The sequence below is a fragment of the Hippoglossus stenolepis genome, chromosome 4 (assembly GCF_022539355.2).
Source record: "Hippoglossus stenolepis isolate QCI-W04-F060 chromosome 4, HSTE1.2, whole genome shotgun sequence".
Lineage (NCBI taxonomy): Eukaryota > Metazoa > Chordata > Actinopteri > Pleuronectiformes > Pleuronectidae > Hippoglossus > Hippoglossus stenolepis.
Window position 1 is genome coordinate 19,229,547 of NC_061486.1, and position 15,361 is coordinate 19,244,907.

Consider the following 15,361-nt stretch of genomic DNA (forward strand, 5'->3'; position numbering starts at 1 on the left):
TGCTCGGGCTGCACTGTAAAGTGTGATACCATATATTTGGCAGATGTAGCTCGTCCGCAGACTTTGTTTTTGTCTTCAGACATATATCATGTTTTTTCACCCCCCCCCCCTTTTTCTCCTGTAACTTTAAAGGGACTGGGTACATGTGCGGAAAAACGGAGGAATCCAGCCGACGCAGAAAGACTGATTGTTGAGATTGAGAAAGAGTATGAGGAGCTGATCTAATTTGTATAACAACTGGGGACACCAATAAAACTAACAGCACTCAGGCATTGTTGAGACAAGGAGTTGTGTATTTACATGCATCTCCATTTTTTCGGGGGTCCAAGTGCATATTTATGGCTATGCATTGTCTTGTGAATATGTTTGCCTGTTTGGAAACACATGTGCCTTTGCTATGATTATGTTAACAAGTACGTTCTGTGTGTGTGTGTGTGTGTGTGTGTGTGTGTGTGTGTGTGTGTGTGTGTGTGTGTGTGTGTGTGTGTGTGTGTGTAAGGGGAGCACCGAGTGTGGCGTCTTTTTCAGGGTGTATTTCGGTCTGTCAGTCTGTGCGTGTTCCTAGTGTTTACAAGACATTAGGAGTGGGAGTGTGTTCCTGTGTTTATTCTGCATGTCCAGAGATAGTGACAGAGCTCCGTAAACAGTTTACAGTAAATAAGTCTTTTCCTTGCAGCAATAAAGGTCCGATGAGACTGAACTCTGTCCCCGCCGGCCAACCTCCCCCGGTCATGAAAAACAGAATCCCCAGCCAAACAAAGCACTCTGCAGCACTTCTTTATTTTATCGCTTTCGCAGCATCCGCCTGGGCCCTCCCAACGATAGCACACAGTCTCCAATTAGTCTTGGTACATCGATGTGTAGAAAAATGTTCCTCTGGGAGACAGGGAGCAACAATTTGCCCCGGAATGTCTTACTCCTGGAGCGCAAGTTGATAAATGAACACGCTGGTTGGTGTAATGGAGGCCCCTGGTAAACTGCCACTTATCAAAGAGCTGCAGAGGGGGGGTGGATGGTCTCTATCAAACCTGCTGAGACCCCACTCGGGACCTCCAGCTGGGTAAATGGATGGACACCAGTGGGAGAGTGATGGACAAATGGGGGGAGATCTCCATGGTAGGAGCAAAGGCCAAGTAGGCTTTGGGGTTGTCTACTTGCCACTTTGAATTTCTCCCTCCTTCTTTCTTAAAACTTATAACTGGTTGATTCAGTGGTTTGAGACTGGGAGAGTCTGGAAGTAGAATCAATGCAAAGAAAGTTGGAGGAGCTAAAACTGAGTCAAAAACAATAACAGTACTTCATGATTTGGACTCATTCGCATAAAACAAGTCCCATCTCCATGTTCATATTTTTAGACAAGATACAGTGTGATCACTCATACAGAAAAATGTCAAAGGGATTGATAATAGTAAATGAATATGAGTTGCATGACACTGGAATGGTTTAAATGTGTAATATATATATTTTACATGAAGCGAGATTTACAGTAATTGTATTTAGTAGAAGTAGTACTGCGGACATAAAATACTATTTGAGCAATATATGTTCACACTACTATGTTAAGCTGCGGCACCTCAAAATAAAAACAATGTCTGTCCAGACAGTGTCCATTCTAACTCAATTGTAAACATGCATCACGTGACCATTCACGGACACTGGTCATTTGTAAAGTGGGAGCAGACTGTCTGCTCCCAAGTCGGAGGCAAAACACACTGAACGAGGAACAGCAATGTTTAAAAAGAAAGAGCATTGATTTCTTATGTTACTGACAGGAAGTGTTAGCAACACTTTGCATTTGGAATCGAGTGTGTGTGACTGTGTCATTGTTTCCAAAAGAGTTTGCAAAATAAAATGGGGACAGATGTGTTTCCAAGAGTGCAGCATGCAGAGGCAGGATGTGACCTAGTAATGCTGCTGCGGAGATCACGTCTTTTTGTTTACAGCACATCGACACCGGCGTCAGCCCTTAGCACCGCAAACTCTCTTGACGTCTACGTCTGTATCTTCTACGTATGGCACATATACAGTATATATATATAGAAGAGATATTTTATTAATGTATTTATTTTTCATTTTAGCATCTGTGGCATGTTAGAAGCGTCATCAACCTGGTATTAACCTCTGTCCAGAGGGATCTGATCACAAGTGGACAGCTGTACGTACGTTAGGTCACAGGCTAGAATACGTCCTGAATGAATCTCCTGTGACCACTTGTGATTGGATCTATATGCAAATACACATGTACATAAATTCTGTTCAAGAAAATTATGTTTTTGTCAAACCGACAATGTGTCCAATTTCAGTGTGAGTATGTTCGTGTGTCTGCACTTTCTTTCCACAGGTAGAGAGTGGAGCCAGTAGAACGAGGTGTATTAATGCGTGTAGCTTTACGATAAAATAAGCAAAAGTAAAACAAAAAGTGAATAATAAATAAAAACGAAAGTTAAAAAACTCTTTAGATTCAATGTGAAACTAGCGGTTCAGAGGTAATCAGCTGAGTAGTCGGTCCTTCACATGTGGCCCAGGACACATTCACATGCACACTGCAGAGCGAATGTGGAGGTATAGGAGTTAGAGCTGTAGGGCACTAACCTAGTCAGCGGTTCAATCCTCCATGTGCCGAGGTGTCCTTGGGCAAGACACTGAAACCCAAATTGCACCCAACTGCTGCGCCGGCAGTTTGTGAGTGATGTGTGATGGAGAACGTGCTGCACATAGATGCTCTGTATGAATGTGTGTGTGAATGGGTGGATGGCCAAACTGTACTGTGCTTTGAGTGGTTATCAAGACTAGAAAGGTTCTATAGAAATAGAAATACAAATAAAACTTGTCCTGGGTGCGTTCACACTTAGCACTGTCCATTTGTGATCTCACATAACTCAAGACAAAGGTATGAATTTGTTCTCCTCTCTGTTTCAACTGTCATCTTTTAAAAAGGAAACATGATCTTTATCTGTGGCATAGGCAATTTAAAATCATTGCCACATAAACTTAATTTCTAAGTTTATCTTGCAAATCTGTGTTAATTTTGAATACACAAATTAATACAGTTGAATTATCCCACAGCAATATATATATGCCCAGTTAAACTGGTTTAGCTTAGGTGTGGTTTAAAATCTTGAAATGCACTCTATTGTAGTTTATCTTACATTTTAAAAGGATACAGGTTTTTTCCTTAAAAAACAGAGTTTCGCAAATATACAATAACGAGAAGTGTTCACCGGTTGAAGTGGTTAACTTCAACCAGTGTTTGGCCGTATAGGCCTGTTGTTATGTTTAAGTGCATTCCATTTCAGCTTTAGTGTTACAAATAAAAATGTCAAAATTCAACACTCCTTAGAATAAAACAAAATAATGAGGTCATGTTGGGAGAACTGCCCACCATGTTGAGCTGGCAGTAAACAGTTCTGACCACAGTGTAGACAAAGGCTGCCCAGTCGTATGACGCACCGCCTCATCCAGCAGGTTTAGTGGAGAAATGTCCCGTGGGTCAGCGGTATGTTGGAAAACACAAGTTAAACATGGGTCAGTGGAGTAAAAGGGGTGTAAGACTGTGAGTGGGCGTGGAGGCTCAAACAGAGGAAGAGAAGCAGAGGGAAAAGAGCGAGCGTAATCGACCTGGAAGGGCGACGACCCCACTCCCGGGGAATAGTCGTTCACACATTTATCTCTTACCCCGTTGGCTCTAATAGCAGCTCCGCCTGAGCTATTAAAATGAGGGAAGTGAGGTGATTTGTGCAAATGGTTTAGTGGCGCTGGGCGATGCATTCTTAAAGCCCCTTTCTAGCTTTGTTCTGAGCGAGGCTCTGTGTGACATTGGCTCATGCATTGTGCCGGCTCTTACGTACGTATTACATTAATCTGAAGGCACATCTGTGGCAGGTCACAAGGTTTCATTCATTCGCTCGCTGTTGTCTTTCTCATTACCTCATGTGCACTCCATCTGCATTTGCTTGAAAATGTCATCAGCGGGATTTGGTCAAGGGGTTGTGTTTTTGTTTTGTGTGTGACAATCTTTCCATTTGGCTTTTCATTTGTCATGTGTTAAATTCAGACTGTGTGTAGAAGGGATGAGTGTGCAATAGTTTGTCTGCTCGCAAATCCCAAATTTGACACTGACAGGCATTTTGACAAGTTAAATCCATCCTCAAAGAAATCTGTCACCGTAGGGACAAGTGGACTTTTTCCCCCGCAGCTGATGCTTTTAATATTTCTCCCTTAATCTTTTTCACAGATTAAGTTCTGACTGTGACTTTTCACCATGACAGAATCTTTTGGATTTAGTGACTAATGTCTTTTTCCGCCTTGCGATTTAATTCATCTGGGTCCAAATTTGGCTGACAGGAAACAAGAGGCCGGGTCAGAGCCGACACTCCTCTCCATGTTCAGCACTCCCGAGGGACGTTGAGGACTAGCAGAAGCTCGACTGAGCTCCTCCACTCCCTGACCTGGCCTATTCTGGAGGGGGGTTATCAGGCGGATGCTGAACCACATCCGACTCTACCTCCCTGCTCCTACAGAGGAAAACACCAAACTCTAAATTAGGAGAGGAGGGGCCTTAGCGTGAACTTACTGAGGTTTCCTTTGATGTTCAAACTTTGAGGCCCCTGAAGACAAACAGCAGCACATTTTGCACACTGGTGGTCTGGAGCTGTGCCAAGGTCAATGAAGGGATCCCTGCAATTTGCCTGGTCACACAAACTGGGAAAAAGCTTCATCGACATGTGTGAACAAGTGTATTGTTGTGTGTGTGTGTGTGTGTGTGTGTATGTGTGTGTTTCATGGCACGGTAGACACAATGGAAGCCTAGTAGGGCATGTAGATTAAGCAGCTGGTGTGTTCTTCTGCTGCCCTGCCAACAGGGATCTGCTCATACAGGTGTAAATACTAAATACAGCAGCTGGATCCTCCTCTCTCTCTCTCCATCTCTCTCACAAACACACACACGCACACACACGCACACACACACACACACACACGGTTGTGTCATTTTACATTAGTAGTAAAGACACTATAACGCCTTACCTTAACCAGAACCTAATTCTAACCTGAAATTTTTCCAATTTCAAATCACAGAGAGAGAGAGAGAGAGAGAGAGAGAGAGAGAGAGAGAGAGAGAGAAAGAGAAAGGGAGAGAAAGAAAGAGATGGCTGGCTGCACAGACAGACAGATGGTGCCTGGATACTCCTGTGCAAGTATAGCGTGAAAGCATACGATATCACCCCCCAACACCAGGGGCCAAACCTGCCGCCTCACCCAGTGTGTTTTTGTGTTTTCGGTGAAGGTGCAGCTGTGTGCGTACAGGAGCAGGCCACACAGCTGCATGTCCTGTTGCATTAATACTCACACCTCCTCTGGACTGGATGAAGAGATGGATGAAGGAGAACTGAAGCAGCCTACAGGGCCCGACAGAGCCAATACAGCTCTATACTCTGTAATTAACAGCTACAGTCCATGATAAAGGTGACATATATATAGAAATATTGTAGAATTAGAATATTCTAGAATTACTTTGCTTTGGGTTTTATGTTTTTATATACGGATTTATCTCAGTGTTGAGTGCCATAGAGCTACAGTGCAATATTGTGCAATTTCAATACGGCCTCTGTTAAACATGAAAAACTCAATAATCCTAAACACAATATGAATAAGCCACACATGGTGCATCAGGTCCTCAAACCACATATTCTGTTTTTATTCCTCTGATGCCACCGTTCAGACTGTCTCCTGAAAGTGGGGCACTGGTATCAGATCTTCATCGTCACGGTTAAAATAATAAACATGCTGAAGTCTACCAATGGTTAAAGTTGTGGAAGAGTTGGTCCAGTTTAGGAAAAGACTGTGGTTGGGTTTGAATTCAGTTCTTCATTAGGTGAGAGGACCTTCGCAGTCAAAACACTGGTTACAATGCTGAAAATACAACGTCATCGCTGATAGAAACAATATTGACTTTTTATTTTTTAACAGGAAATGAACAGAGGTCTCCCATGAAGTTCTATGAGCCGATCCATCCGCTCCAACTCTCCTGATGCAGACTTGGTTGCTATTCATAGTACGTAACCTAATTTCTCGCTTCTTTGCCCCATGATTACTTGTTATAATAACCACGGCAACTAGAGGTGATCCAACTAGTGAATGTAACCATTATTAGTAATAAGCTGCTGGCACAGACAATCTATTTTGTCTTTAAACCAAAGGACATCTCCCTGACATGGTGACCCGAATCATCAAACATGTATCAGTCCGCAGATGAAAATAGTCCCAGACATGTGCATAACATCCTCCAGTTTGAGTAATGTTTGTTAAAAACTACAGTGACAAGCTGTTTCAGGCTTTCTTGCAAAAACCATCTTGCTAAAACAAATGTGTTCATACATGTTCGCCCTGCAGAGTTCACAGCTTTTCATCGTAAAAAAAGAAAAGAAATGAATATAGTAATAACCGTTTGAGGGTGAAACTCCACAGCTTAATATATTAAGTGATTAACACATAAACCTGACACAAAAAGAACAGCACTGATAAATAAACTCAAATAAATAGAAATGCCTTGTATAGCATGGAGATGAAATCCCAAAATACAGGAGGCCTTTTTTCTGATTGAATATACCATAAGGGAAGTATAAACTAAAGATCAATATAAGCAATTGTAAAGATCTCACTGAAGGGGACTTGATTAACATTTCAAGGCCTTAAATAAGAAATTAGAGATCTTTTGATAACACCCTACTTTGTGTGAAATGATATATATATATATCACAACTGCAAAAACCAGATTCCAACCACTGGCACCAGAACATCACCACAGATAGACCAAAGCTGTGTGCCACAGTTGTTCGTAGGCAATAACAAATTTTACAAGCCAAATGAACCGTGCATGGCATCCTAATGATTGACCCGATGTTTACGTTGCACAGGATCAGGTCTCTATTTTCATTCTCATAGCTCACTTATCAAACGCCACACCGAAATAGATCCCTCGCCATCTGCTCGAGCCATTATAGCATTTCCCATTCAAACAGGGCATGAAAATTACATTTAAATGAAAATATTAAAATCTGCCCCTATTTGTGGAGCCACCTGTACTCTATGTAAATGCACTTAGCAAAGGCCTGTAAATGCTGATGGTCTTAAAACTACATAATTTCAATGCTGAGGCGAAGGACCAAGTGGGGGGGGTGGGGGGAGAGTGAGGATGGAGGTGTATGATATCAGAGCTGTCCTATGTTTATACTGAACTTGTTTTCGCACTCAAAGCTCCCGGGGACACACTGAATGAAATATGACTCAAATATGACTTTGAATTTATTGGCAGGGGTTTAATAACTATTCGTGCGATGAATGATGCATGTTCGCCGTTTCCCCAGCAGCCGGAGAATGAGTTCACATGTGCGTTGTGCTTCATTACCCTATGCAAAAAAGTGGTGGTCTGAGACAAAAGGAGCCCATGAGCATCAGCTGGATGTGTGACAGGAAAAGCTTTGGCCGACACAAGAATACTGCTGACACCATGCAGTGTTTTTACAATGTGATTGATGGCAAAGGACAGCAAATCACAGCATGATGTTAAATATTTAATGTGGTATATCTTAAATTTTACGTGACCGTGGTCAAAATGTAAATTGGGGAAGGCTGCCGTTAAACCCTCGTCTACAAAGTCCATCTGGAGACATACGATTTTAAAGGTTTCACTTGGATCATGACCGTGAAGATTTTTAAGTTATAAAAATATTGTGTGCATCAATGTTACATGTTGATTTTCTTTTCTCACAGAAGTAGCAGAGAGGCTACTATACACTGAGTTCACTAAACACAGTTATGGGCAAGTTGCAATAAAAATCAATTCTAATCATCTCTTAAAGTTGTTCCTATACGTGATATATCTCTTTGATGCCCTCTTATATCTATTGACAAAATATATAAGGAAAAGTTTATAGCAAATAGCAGATACCTGACTGAGAGCTCACAGGACAAATAACCGAAAATGTATCGAGACAGAGACAAGACGTTAAGCGCACAGCCAGGACATCAGTGTTAAAGTGACTGGAAGGATCCGGATTCAAGATCCAACTCCATTGATTAATAACTAGATAACTAGATGACTGTTGTGAAAAGCAACAGTTGACGAGCACACACACACACACACACACACACACACACACAACACACAGAACACACACAGAAACCCTTAAGTCAAAACTGTTTGGTCAAATGACTGTTTCTAAGGTCAAGTATGAACCCCCAGGTTGTCATAAGACAAAAATTATCACAAATACATTATTATTGACTTAACATACAGCCTTATATCTACATTACAATGGGTTATAAATGATTTATAAATATTTTTATGCGGCTTATAAATGGTAAATATTGAGTTTTAAGTAGTATAAACTACAGTGCATTCAGGAAGTATTCAGACCCCATCATCTTTTCACATTTAAGTTACAGCTATCAATCTACACTTAACACCCAATAATGACAAAGTAAACATTTACTGAAAAGTACTAAAAAGTACTAAAAGAAATACACGTGATACTGTTAATGACTGGAGGCGATCCTTTGCTGTGATTTGTCCTACCATGTTCTGGATTCTGGGATAATAAAGTAATGGGGTCCTTTTCTAATGAGCTGTATATGACTCATGTGCCACAGACCTGGATCTCCGTGGATGATAGAGGGCAGAGGTGTGTAGTTGTGGCTGTTACCTACCCGGTGCGTTTGGTGATGGTTCCCAGGGTCATGGGCTGTTTGATCTGAGCCAGAGGCAGCACCACAGTGAGGCTGGGCAGCGGGGACAGCCGCGGGTTCCCCATGTTGTTGTTGGTGAAGTTGTTGTACGAATCCTGGTTGTTCAGCTTGGCTAAAAACACACACAGACACAGGGTTATAAAATGTTTCAGTGAATAGAACGGCAAGTTCCCTGAACAGCAAGGTCAGAGAGGTCCTTTTCATAGACCTAAATGGGAACATAACAGGCAAATATGTCAATCATGAGCCTTCCCAGGTAATGGCTGCATAATACAGAGAATCCCATTGTGAATGCTGGTACTGCTTTTTATACATTATTCATTTTCCAGTGCTCAGTAGTGTTTTTTTCAGTTCAATGGTCTTTACAGATGCTAATTCTAAACATTGCTCACTTGGAATTTAATTACATTTTCTAAATTTATATTCATATCAAATCGCAGACCAGGGATTCAGCAGATCACCAAAAGATCGTATTTAGGGAACAGAAACACATCTATTGCAAGAAAAATGCATTGTTTGATATTGTGCATAGGATTTTTCCCCCCAACTTCGGGGGGAAAATGCATACAGACAAACACACACGCACGCAAGCACACACACACAAGGCAAGGTTCAAGGCCTCCTGTGGAATGGCTGGAAATAACCAGCTCAAGATGCAACATTACGAGGGCTCTAGCTCTGCTTCATGTGCCTCAAAGTCTGTTAATCAAGGCCAATCAACAGGCTCTACACACACTCACACACACACACACACAGACACGATCCAAAGGACCATATCTCCTCTCATATATCCAATGCAGCTCCAACCAAACATAATCAGGCCATGTCAAAGAGCGTCTTAAAAGACCTTCCTGGCCCCATCAGATGGGAGAGTACTTACTTATTTATGCAATTAATGCATAAAGTTAGCCAACATTACAACACCATTTGCTTATATGCGCACACACACACACACACACACACACACACACACACACACACACACACACACACACACACACACACACACACACACACACACACACACACACACACACACACACACACACACACACACACACACACACAGCGCCTTAAGCAACCACCCAGGAAATACGTTCATCTTCTGTTCCTGAAATATGGCGTTGAACAACCACCAGGTAAAAGTTTAGTTTATTCCGAAAATTACTGCATCGTAGTGATATAAAATGTCACAAATTCATAGTTTACTCTATTTGTTTTATTTCTATTTAATTTAGTCATAACTAGAACCTAAATGAATGAGTTGTGGCCAAATAAATGTTTGGTGAGATTGCTGTGACCTTAGGCTTTTACCTTTGACCACCAAAATCGAATCAGTTCCTGCTTGAGTATGAGTTTGTTGCAAATGTGAAGAAATTCCCTGAGATGCTGTTTCTGAGATATTGCGTCCGTGACAGTGGGACAGACATTCTCCTGAGCGCTGAGGGTTGGTTACTTATCTGCCCAACATAAGGATAATAGGTAATATCCAATGACATTGCACAATATTACAATGGTGATGACTTGCAAAACATAAACTAATAGTGAAGAATGTTTACAGTTCCTATGTCTTCCTCAGCCATGGTGCTAACTGACCTGCATGAACCTGTAGGTACCTGATGGCTAACTGGGCCTAAGTGAATGTGTTTTCCTTTTGGCCACAGCAGGAGCTTTCATCCATATCTTATCATCTCATTAATGTTTGGAATTTTGCTCAGTGCTTTAAAGCTCATGTCAGACCATACAGAACATTTCAGTGAAAAAAAAGCGAAGAACAATGGTGGACCTCAACAGGGTTTTTGATAAATCAAGTCTGAATGATTGTTCAGGCTCTAGTAAATTTAAAGTATATTTGTCAATGTGTGATGTTCTAAATGATTAAATGATAACATTTTATAATGAAGTTCATCAGCATGTGCATAAGAAACCTCTCTAATGCTCGTGATTATGTCCGATATAGATTTCCGCCCACACTGAGACTGATTCTCACCACGTGGCCAAGTGCTTGCTCATCGTGGGAACTGTTCCTCTATAATACTGTAAGGACTCCAATTTTGTGCCTTGAGATAGTGCATGTTGTAATTTGCCGCTAAAATAATAAAACTGAAAGGCATTGGATTTAATTGAATAGTTTGTTCCAATATGGTGGAAAGTTGAATTGCGATCCAGAATGACTGATTTACTTTTTTTTCATTGTTAAAAAAATGCCCAGCTTGTAAATAATAGTTTCACCCAAACTGCAATTCCATTTACCTCCATTGTACTGGGTGGAGGCCCAATCTGGAAATACTTAATGGACGCAGTTTCTTACCAACAGGAGGGAAGTGAGACTTTTATTATAATTATTATAATTATTATTTTTATTATTATTATTATTATTATTGTAGTAGTAGTATTTAATACAATGAGGAAAGAAACAGTCACTTATAAACAGTCACAGAGAAACATTTAACTATAGGGGATTAGAAATGTGGATTATAAAACAAATATGTTTGTAATCCTATGACAATAGCTCTAATTGTATCCTGCTGATTCAATGGGCAGACCAAGGAAAATTCCAAGTTCAAGTGCATTCAAAAGAAATAAAGAGCAAAGCTGTGCATGCACCACAATACACCCTCTGAATGTTTTCCTTGTTCCATTTGTTGCCGTAATAGATGAGTGACAGCCGCGTAACATAAAGGAATGAAAAGGAGGGAGGGGGACCTGGAGACAAAGAAAACAAGGCGGACATCAAAGGTTACAATGAAAGTAGAGGAGGAGAGTGGCTTGTCATTATTCGGAAGGAGCGATCAAGAGGAGGCTGAATGCGAGCGGAAAGGGACTGCTGAGTGTTTTGGTCCAGTCTTTTAGATCATTAACGTGCAGCCCTGAGTTTCATTAGTCCTGCCAAACCTCCGCTTTGTGGTTCTCCGAAGGCCTGTCTTTTAGACCTCCGCCGGCCAACAATGCTGCGTGACCTTCGCAGGGGGAGAGGAGGCCATTACACAAACCTGTCCTTCATTTCCTTCTACCCCTCTCTTGGTCAGACTAACAGACGTCTGTGCTAAGGCAGCTACTGAAGGCCCTTCACATTTCAAAAGTGCTACACCCCAAGAGCCTGGGCAGCCACCTTTTGTGTTGAGGGGAGAGGGCAGACGAAGAAGAAAGTCTGCACAGGAAGCAGCCTGAAAAGCCATAATGGTGCTTCAGCTCCCAGAGGAGAGCAGGGCAACAACAAGGTATGGCAGTGTTGATGAATTTATTTAACTTGTGCTCCAAAGCTTTATTTGCCATCAGTCCGTCCCCTTAAAAATAAGCCTCGCTGTGGGTGTACAACAGGTGTAGCCAGACGGAGACAGGGGGTCAAGATGACTGTTGACCACACCGGTCACACCATGCTGTCACTCAAGACCGAGGGGTCCTAAACCGTCAAACCCCCAGACAGTGAAGACAAGTTGGTGGTGAGACGTGTTGGAGATCACGTACCGGCAGAAGATGATACGTGAAAAGAAAGCCTGGATGGCAGAGAGACAGACAGTTGTATGTGTACATGTTTGGGGAGATGGGTGCATGACGGTGGGCTGCAGACAGACTCAGACTCAGAGGGGACTGAGGGACATTGATCAAGTGAAGGTTTGTATTTCTCTTTAATGAACAGTTGTGACTTGTATCAACCAAGTCAACATATTAAAAGGTCAATTGCAATAATGTGCTTGTTAGTGTTTTTTTTTCTTTTCTTTTCAGCCTTCCCAGAAATGTTTCCCCTGTGTCTGTCTCCATGTTACATGTAAAGCAGAGGACATCTGGTTTTTTTTATCTTGTTGCTCTTGCAGCTCCAGTGCTCATAGTTAGGCCTCAATACAAATACAAAAGAATACAATAATTCAGAACACTTAATATGTGCAAACCTTTTTTTTTTTTTAAAGTTAAATGTTCAAAAGGTGATAGCTAACGTGACGAGGGACAAAATAAATACATGATGTTAATAGTGTATGCATGGATTTCTGTATAAACCGAAAGCTGTTAATATAAATCTATTTAGTTTACACTTTGAACTAAAGAGGAATTTGAAGTCACCAGGAGTCTCACAACTCACACACACATTTCAGAAAAATTTGACACTACAATTTTGGAAATTATTCAGCCTACTTTTAATCTGCACACCTTTAGCTTTTATATAATTTAAAAGGTGCATAAATATGATGTATAATAATATATATATATATATATATATTATATAATGTATAATAATCTAAAGACAATGCCTGAGGAAGCACTGCTTAGAAGGGACACGGATAAAATGATTGTCTGTGATTAGTGGAGCTGTGTAAGGATGTCTACTTCGGCTTGGTTAACACTTGTGCGATGCAATTCTGTCAAACTGCATTTCTTTGCTGTTATTTTTGCTGGAGCAGACACATGCAAACGACTGATCGTGGGTGTGTCTATGTCCACCATTGGTTAACAGTGGTAGTGGAACTCAGGCCTGTGTTTTAATATAGAAAACAGAACCATATGAAAAGAGAACTTAGATTGATGTTTTGAAATATTTGAGAATTACAATTAGATGTAGAAATTACAGCTAATGATCATGTTGGGATCAAAGAGAGTGAATATTAAAGGGCTTTTACCTTTTTTATCACCAGCAGCTGCTATTTATACCATTATTACTACCACCACCACTGATACTAAAACTATAGCACTGGTTGAATTAACTGCTCTACTATTGATGGCACTTTTCTTTCATTATAATCATCTATTTAATACCTGTTGAGATACAAGTTTGCGGTTATCTGGGTTTAATCTCTAATAATTTAGAAAACTGTGAAAAGGGTCTGTGCAGAAATAAACATAGACATGAAGCGGAGAGGGAAAAGGCCGACCAACGTGAAAAAGAGAAAAGGAGCGAGCGAGGTCGACAGATGAGGAGCGTCTGGTAGACAAATAGCTCTAGACGAAGGCTACGATTTGATTAATGACCGGGGCGTGATCTGCCCAAGCACTGATACACGACATCCACATGGAAAGAAGATCCATCAATGCAAATCCAGCTCTGTCGCTGTCGTCCAGAGAAAAACTCTGACCCAGCCAAAAAGTCACACCGTCACCTGACCCCCATCTCTCTTTCTACCTTAATCCGACCATCCATCGAGCTCGCCTCCATCCATTCAATCCGTCCCGTCAGTACATCCATCCCTCGCTGCCTCAACAGCATTTGCATTCTCTTCTCGTATTAAGCCTCTCTCCCTATCCTTCGCACTTTTTCTCTCTCCTCAGCTGTCACGCTATCTCATGTTTCTGTTCCCTCTTTTAATACCCAATTTGCATCCAATACAAGCAGGCGCCTTCCAATGTGGAGCCGACATGTGAAAGGACAGGCTCTGAAGACAGAATAATTCAAATATGGCCCAGTCAAGGAAAAAGGACTGGAGACAAACTGGGCTGTGGGGTGTTGAGGGAGCAGGTGAGGCACGTGACGCGCTGGGTGATGCTCTGGGAATCAGAAACAATCTTTGACCTGGAGATGATATTGCAACCGTGAGGGGAAGAGAAACACAAGTAGGTAGAGCGATACAACGACCAGTTCTTGTTGAATAAAAATATATAATTTCTCATAATATTTATTGGGATTTTTTTATAGACACAGGGAGAGAGAGACTATTTAATAGAATTTAATATCCAAATAGAAATAATCAAAATAACACTGACTATACAAAACAAATGTTCAGATTGTGCGTTCATAAGGATGTGGACAGAAAAAAAGATTGCAGGAATTTTGTTTCCCCCCTCACAGTGACAGTGGAGGACATTAACACACAGCTGCCATTGTGCCTAAATATAAACGATGCAATTTTACAAAATCAGACAATTTAATGGAAATGTGAACCAACCAGTTCAAATAAATTATAAGAAACTAAGTTGACCTGCTGTGATTAAGTCGGAAAAATTGGTCAAACGTTGAGGGAGGATTCTTCATTTATTCATGGCAACAATATGGTGCTGGGATTATTGTCAATCAAATACCTTTAACCTGATGATCTAGTGGCTGTCATTTATAATTTACACAGATTTTCATGCAACAGTAAAATAAGTTATGAAGAACAATATCAATACCTCCTGTTGGAGTCTTTCCTTTGGTACCATAACTTCTCAACTCCCTGCTGTACTGTGAGCCATCACTTTGACAGATTAAAGAAGCCTAACATATATAAATGATATTTCCTGATTTAAATCAGGGAACGTTACAGCCTATATTTAATATTTTATTTGTGTTTGATTTGACAATTTATTTGACTTGAAAATAGCATCAAACTGATATTTTATATATAACCACTGGTAGTGAGGGACAGGTATATACTGGCTCCCAAATTTTATAGAGTTGTTTAATGACTAATATCGGTAAACCAGTATCAGTCTCTCCCCACTTTCCACCATTCATTCCTTGATAGTCCAAGTTTCCCAGACATGTTAAAGGAGGGAGGGATTAAAGAAGGGGAGAAGAGAAAGAAGGAGGCTGAGGGAGGGAGGGCGGGGAGACTGAGGTCTTTCTTTGCAGGAGAAGAAAGCTGCTCTGCCATCCCAGATCCCCAAAGTATCATTATTAAAACACTCACTTCCACAGGATGAGGACAGA

The 15,361-nt window shown here is 41.1% G+C and overlaps 1 protein-coding gene across 5 annotated transcripts in view; it reads right to left on the reverse strand.

Moving 5' to 3' along the window:
- Nucleotides 1-15,361, reverse strand: part of bcas3 (BCAS3 microtubule associated cell migration factor) — a 318,499-nt gene that overhangs the window by 223,517 nt on the left and 79,621 nt on the right. For all 5 annotated transcript variants that reach the window (XM_035154599.2, XM_035154598.2, XM_035154597.2 and 2 more), the window contains exon 16: nucleotides 8,707-8,857. In XM_035154599.2, the coding sequence (XP_035010490.1) occupies nucleotides 8,707-8,857 (151 nt within the window). The remainder of the gene's footprint in view (nucleotides 1-8,706; nucleotides 8,858-15,361) is intronic.